Genomic DNA, 7,245 nt, shown 5'->3' on the forward strand with positions numbered 1-7,245 from the left:
AATAATTGTTATTGAAACAAACAATATAATTTAACATAGTAAATACAAAATTAGGTAAAAGATTAAATTAAATAATTATCTTATCGATAAATTTCTAATCAGCTATTGTGTGAGAATTTAAGTTTTTCGATGACCCTTGATCCTTCACATTCATTACGCATATCCATATATATCTATGTATCTACATGTATCCGCCAACTCTGACTTACTTAAAGATAAGTCGATCGAACTAAAACTTATGAAAGAGTTTTAAATCTGAACTTTGAATCGAACAAAGTATAATATAGATAATGAGACGAAAGAAAATATATGTATAAAGATTGTTTGACTAATGCGTTTTGTTCATTGGCATAAAGTGTCGACTGGTGGTTGGATGTTGACATTTTTTCCACTCCACTATCATAAACAATTTGATTGTATTACACTAAACGTCGAACAATCACAGACCATCATTGAATTGTGAAATTAACACCAACGTTTTCAATTGATTACCTAAAGGTAAGTCAAATTTTATTAAAAATTAAGAACAAAAGCTTTCAGCATAAACATTAAATTCTATTCTTATCGATAAAGCATTCTTAAGATTAGTATGTATTTGAACAAATAGAATAATTTAATAATTGTTTAAAAAAGATACCGCACCACACCCTTTGGCAGTTATGTACCTACATATAAATATTGGGATTAATGTTATATTGTTTTAGTTTTTTCGATTTTTTTGGACAATTTTCAGTTCCGTCTCTATGTAGTTGTAATTGTAGTTAAAAGTGAAGGAAGCACATGCAAAATTGACTGTGTTCGTCATTGCATGATTTTAAATTCAAATTGCTATTTATTGTTGCTTTTTTCCGAAACTTAGTTCAATAGATTTACGTAAAGAACCAAATTGTGGTAATATTCCACTTTAGTTTGAGTGGCATACTTTTTTAGTTAACAAGTATAACTAGACATAAAGTACTGTCATAGGTTTTATGATTTACGTACATTCATTAATTAAGCAAAAACTAATAAGGTAATTTTTTACCTAATTACATACAAAAAAATTGCAATCAAAAACAAAATTGAAACTTTCTTTAAAAGGAAAACTAATCAATTAAATTTTCTTTATTCAGACAATTCTAATGAAAACCCCTTGACAACAAAACTGATTTATAAGTGATAAGTTATTATTGTTCTTATCAACCACATAAAAAGAAGTTTGAGTTCAATAAATTAATCGCAAAAGTATCTTTCGATGATAACATTTCATATTTGCTGACCTAGAAATTCATTCAAAACAAATTGACCAAAAATGTGTTTACCAAATAATTAATAAAGTAAATTCAAGAAGAAAATTTTGTTAGCTTTCAGAAAACAAAGTTATCTTTTAGATAGCCTTTGAATTTATCGGAATCTGTTGATGTACAATTACTATCACAATAAAATTTAGGCGATATACTAAAACAAATGTATAAAAGGCTAATTATTTATTAATGTACTAGATGACTAAAGGTAATCCTTTCGAGTTGGAACTTGGTCCATTATCCCCCGAAGCAAAAGAACTTGCTTTAAAAGAACTGAGAGAAACACCGGAAATCGTACAGAAAGCGATCGAAGAACTGCGAGAACTTTTGAAAAATGACGACACCATTTATTTCCGAGATGATGATGAATTTCTTTTAATTTTCTTAAGGCCCTGCAAATTCTACGCCAAAAGTGCATACGAATTGGTAAGAAAAACAGAAACAAAGGAATTTACTTTGGTTAATAAGTAGAACAACGCTGTTTATCTTACACGAGAATGCAGGTTGATAATTGGATTTTTGTACTTTACATCACGCGTAATATCATCGAGATCACGTACTTATCGATTAATAATCCATATTATCTATAAAAGCAAAGTTATTTTCATATGTCAATATTTAGTACAATGCTCTACATTTAAACGAACTTTGGTGTCAGTTCTTCAAAATTTTTATCACTATTATTTCTTTATTACTCTAAATTGTATTGTTTTAAAAGATCTGTAAGTACCTAAACGTACTGATAAACAAAGATTTAAACAAATATTTTAGAAGGATGTGTAAGAAAAACACCTCACTATTAGAAAGAAAGTTTTCGTTGCATTGTTATGTTCGAAAGTTAAATGGCAACAAGAATTTTGGTTTCCATTTTCATTTAAAATAATTTGTTTATTTGCCTTCTTCCCACAACTGCTATTTGTCGTATATTAACAATATCTAATAATTAACTCATTGATCATTGTAAAAGTTGCCGTGACTATTAAACACCTTGCCGTTATTTAACAAAAGATAAATAAAGAACAAGGTGACAATTAAGTTGCATTTAAAGCAAACAAAAATGATAGGCAGAAAACAATTGACATTCTTCCTTTCTTTTTACTTAAAAATAATATATTCATACATGCATAAAAATATGGATGTCATCAAGATTTGCTTAACGACAAGCAAACTAGCTTAGGCATGCAATATTGCTTTTGTCAAATTACCCCAAGCAACAATAAAATTGTTTTACACATGAAATAATATTATTGCAATTTTCAATTAGTTTTAGTTACGCAACATGCAGTCATCTTCAAACAATTTGGTTATAATACAAATATAGTAATTTTTTCAAATAACTCTGTGTAAACAGGTGGGAGTACCTACAAATAATTGTTATTGAAACATACAATAATTTTTAGTAATACTTGTAGCACTGACTTTCACAATTTATAAAAACATAAAGATAATTACTGTCTAACAACGATAAATAGAATATAACATAAATTGTTGTTTATATAATTTGTCTTTAAACAAAAAACTCACAATTTTTTTAATAAGATGAATAAATAAGCTCAGCATAAATTCCACCACTTAATATTAAATTCTTAACAATTGCTTCACCCTACAACGGCATCTTAGGAATACGTAATTCGTTAAAATGGGAAATCATTGCGTCTTCTGAACATATGCCTTTGTAGGGTGAAGTGATTGTTAAGAATTTGAAATTAAATGGTGAAAACTAAGCCAAGCTAATTTATTTATAATGAATTTTCGTAAAGTAAAAAACGACTGTTACAATAAATTATTAGAAAATTGTACAATCAAAGCCAAATTGGAAAACAACCAGTTAATTATTATTAAAAAATCCGCCGAAGGTACGCCCTAAATTGTTGGAATTTCTCAAGACTAGTTTTTGAATTCAGTAATCATCAAAGCAGATGGATTTCCTTTTTTGAAAAAGTACGCATTAGTTAGTTTAAAATAACTCGCAATTGTATAAAAATAAGTTTTTTTTACTAAATAAAAAAATTACTTTTAAACCCAAATTGGCTTCGATTAAACAATTGATTATTAATAATGGGAAAATAGAGTAAATTGTTTGAGTTTTGTTTTTTGGCACATACTTATGTATCTAACGATTTTTATTACAGATGAAACGTATTGCTGATTTTAAAGAAAACAATAAAGCCCTTTTGGATAATCTTCTGCCAGAGGATGAAAAAGACGCATTTGTGAATCATAATGTAGTGAATGTATTGAAAGACAGAGATCACAAAGGACGACGGGTGTTAATTGTTAATTGTGGAGGTGTGTATGTAGTAATTGCTAAAGTCTTTTTTTTATTTATTAATATTCCACTTTTTATGAGATAATTAACTCAATATTTAAAACAAACGCTATTGCGTTTTCTTGCATTCTTATTTTTAAATTGCTATTATTAATATTATTGCATTTACCTTCTGGTGTGTGAAAAATTAAAACAAAGCCAAGAAAGGTGCATTCTAATTAAATACTACGTCTAAATACTACAAAAAAATGTTTGAAATAATTACGCGGTATTTAAAGTTGTTTTCTTATGGGGACAGACAAAAAATTATTTTAATGATTTATCTATTACATATCGACAATCATAATAATATGTAATTAACATTTAAAACTTTCATTATCAACCGCATAAGTTTGAAATTGTATCCCAAAGTCATAAAAGTTGCAAACAATTTATACATTTTGTGGAATTGATTTATTAGCCACTTTGCATAATACTTAAAACATTAATTTTTACAAAGCACACTTCCAAAAAATTGAGCATGAAAATATACTTTATTGCAGTCGAACTTCTGTGACGCAAAATTTTTTCTAACTCAAATTTTTTTTTCCCTTGGCACACATACTGTTTTACATTTATTCCGAACTCTCTTTAACTAGAATTTCTACCAATTTTCTTCGGAAAAATCAACCTCAACGATAATTGATGCTTTGAATGGAATTATTACCACCATAAATGTTTATAGTGACAGTCAATATTATATTATAGAGAACATTAAAAAAAGAACGTTTAATTTAGGGTCATATTGTTACTGCAGAAAAAGACACGAAGTATTCGTATTGTTTGACATCGTATAGGCGATAACTAAAATAAAAAGTTTGACGGTAAAGCACAAGTTTTCCTTGATTCGAATTTTCTCTAGCTCGAACAAAACTGGTTGCATTTAGGAGACCTGAAGTACGGAAGTTTGTCTGTATTTTTAATCGACTTTAATAACAAATTAAATATTGCATCGCGATTTTAAATACCATACTTAACCTTTGAATGGAATTTTGACAAAATTTTCATTAATAGACAATTATTCTATTTTTAGGCACCTGGAACACTTCCAAAGTCACTGCTGACCAGTTGTTCCGGCTATTTTATTTGATTCATGAAGCTGCAATTTTGGAACCGGAAACCCAAGTTCGGGGTGTAGTTGTGATAATGGATTTCGAAGGTCTCTCTTATAAACAAGTTGCAGCTTTGAGTATTACCTTCAGCATGAGATTACTGTCATTCATTCAGCAAGCAATGCCTTTAAGACTTAAGGAGGTGCATATGGTCAAACAACCCTTCATCTTTAAAGCTGTATGGAGCATGTTTAAACCTTTCATAAAGGAAAAGCTAAAGTCAAGGGTATGTCTCTTTTTCTTTTACAAAAACTTATACTAGCAAAACCAACCTTATCACTTAAAGTTTCGATGTTGCATATATTTTATTCTGGCACTACTACAAATGTACATTGTTTCCGATTCTAAAAGACTAAAAGAAATGCGAGATCAAAGAAATTTGCCCTAAATAAATATTATTCTAAAGTTTTAAAAGCTTTGCCATTTGCCATAAAATTTTGATTTATAATTATAATCATATTATGAATCCACAAATTTCCTCAATGCAAGCTCAAGAAGCTTAAAAATATATAATTTCAGTTTTTTGGAATATCTCGAACGGAAATTCTAGAAAATGTATTATAAACACGTGTTTCACTCCTATTTATTTCTAGAACCAATAAAAATGAAATTAACATTACAATGAAAACAAAAGTTTATAGATTTTAACGTTTTTGAGCTTATTTTTTCAATCTTCATTAATTTACTCTTCATTTTAAAGATGTACTTCCATGGAGACAAAATGCCATCCTTACACCAGCATTTGGCGCCGTCTCATTTACCAAAGAATTATGGCGGAGAACTTCCCGAAATTGATTATACCGGTAATGATTGGTATCCTGCTATTGAGGAACATGTAGAACACATCAAAAAACTTAACACGTATGGCCGTGTTAAAAAGGAGAAATAAGTATATATATTTAAAAAAAATGGATTCGTCTAAATATTCCTAACATGAAACTAATTTCATTGCAAAAGAATGAATTTCTTTCATAAACGTAGTGGTCCAATCGATAAATAATTAAAAGTAATGTTGTAGTATAGGAACACTTCCATACAAAAAACACTCGACATTTTTTTACTTTTCGTTTTATTTATATAAGGACTACTTACTTAAAAACACGATNTTGTTATCACGAAAATATTCCATTCTTAGATTCTTATATAAATATATCTGTTTTGTAACTTATATGAATATATAACCAAAACAACCTAGGAAACATTTGAGATAAATTTTCGAAATATATCTAATGACAATTGCCCAGATTTTTTAAAAAAAAAGTCGAAATACATATACTTACATACATACTTGCTTATATTTATATACAAAAATACGTTTGTTTTTCAAGTATGTATCTACTCGTTAGTTAGTTCCTATTCTAACTATAAGTGCGTTTTCCGTACTTTTTTGTGACAGAAACTTTTCATCTTGAAACTACAAAATAATAACTCTTTTCCTAGACAGGAAGTTGATAACGACAGCTGTTGGCTGAAATCCTCACATCCTGTAACTTCATTTAACAGAAAAACACAACAATCTATTTGTTACAAAACATTTTCTTTTTTGTTAATCCAAAAATAATAGTAAGTATATAAGGGATGTAAATTTAGAGTTAGAACTAATGTAAAAGTAGGAGGAGACGCCTATTTTCGATATTCAGGGAGTCAGATAATTGAAGATGGAAAGAGTTCTAGAAGAAGTTAATTCGGAAATTCCAAACAGATTCTTAAAAATATAACTGGAGCACGAACCAATAAAAGGGGGAAACGCGGATGATGGGCACGGCGTAGAAGAACAGAGGACGCAATAGAACTCAATAAGGAATAGGCCAGATAGGTTGGTAGGACACCTTCTCAGACATGAACGGCTAACTAGATAGGTACTAAAGACATATTAGAACCAGGATTAGAAGCAAAAAGGAACAAAAGTAAACTTAGATAACTATGATGACGAATCCATAGCAATTATTTCGCCACACAGGTGGAATAATACAATAAACTTAAACATATATACAAATCTTATAAATCTTAATCCGACTTGCTTATATATCGTGCGTAGAAATTTACATTTGCAGTTTGAATATATGGGAGAACATGTTATTTTTTTTTTCAACTACAATGTACATATTGGTTTTTAGGGTTCCGTACAACCGAATGAAAAACGGAACCCTTGTAGGATCACTCGTATGTCTGTCTATCCGTCCGTCTTTTAGTTCAGCATAACTACTGTCCAAAGTTTCATTGAGTAATTTAAAATATTTGATTATATTTAAACCAACAACTAAATTATTACGCGATTAATATTACGTTTCACGCCAGACGTTTTTTTTTTTTTAATAAAGTACTCTTAGTACATATAATATTATACAACATGGTAATGCAAAAAACAAAATATAAAACGAAAAGCAAATGGAAGATTCATCTAGCTTTATTTTTAGTGAGAATTACCTTCACTATAAAAATTTATTCGGCTGTTGGAGTCTGCACAGTGAAATAAATTATTTGAATGATGCAATTAGTTAGTTTACAAGTATTCCAAGAAGTCTCATAAAAGGTGAAATAC

General features: G+C 28.9%; 1 protein-coding gene across 3 annotated transcripts in view; it reads left to right on the top strand.

The window, feature by feature from the left end:
• Positions 1–325: 325 nt before the first annotated feature.
• The window catches only part of LOC108740016 (clavesin-1), a 12,911-nt gene continuing 5,991 nt past the window's right edge, over positions 326–7,245 (top strand). The window contains exons 1-5 of one of the 3 annotated variants that reach the window (XM_025975397.1): positions 326–498; positions 1,482–1,709; positions 3,416–3,572; positions 4,625–4,929; positions 5,404–5,521. In XM_025975397.1, coding sequence (XP_025831182.1) covers positions 1,482–1,709; positions 3,416–3,572; positions 4,625–4,929; positions 5,404–5,521 — 808 coding nt within the window. In that variant the 5' untranslated portion in view covers positions 326–498. Of the gene's footprint in view, positions 499–1,481; positions 1,710–3,415; positions 3,573–4,624; positions 4,930–5,403; positions 5,760–7,245 lie in introns of those variants that run through there. The other 2 variants (XM_025975396.1, XM_018474175.2) reach the window with 2 other exon arrangements.

The sequence above is a fragment of the Agrilus planipennis genome, unplaced genomic scaffold (assembly GCF_000699045.2).
Source record: "Agrilus planipennis isolate EAB-ADULT unplaced genomic scaffold, Apla_2.0 scaffold200, whole genome shotgun sequence".
NCBI lineage: Eukaryota > Metazoa > Arthropoda > Insecta > Coleoptera > Buprestidae > Agrilus > Agrilus planipennis.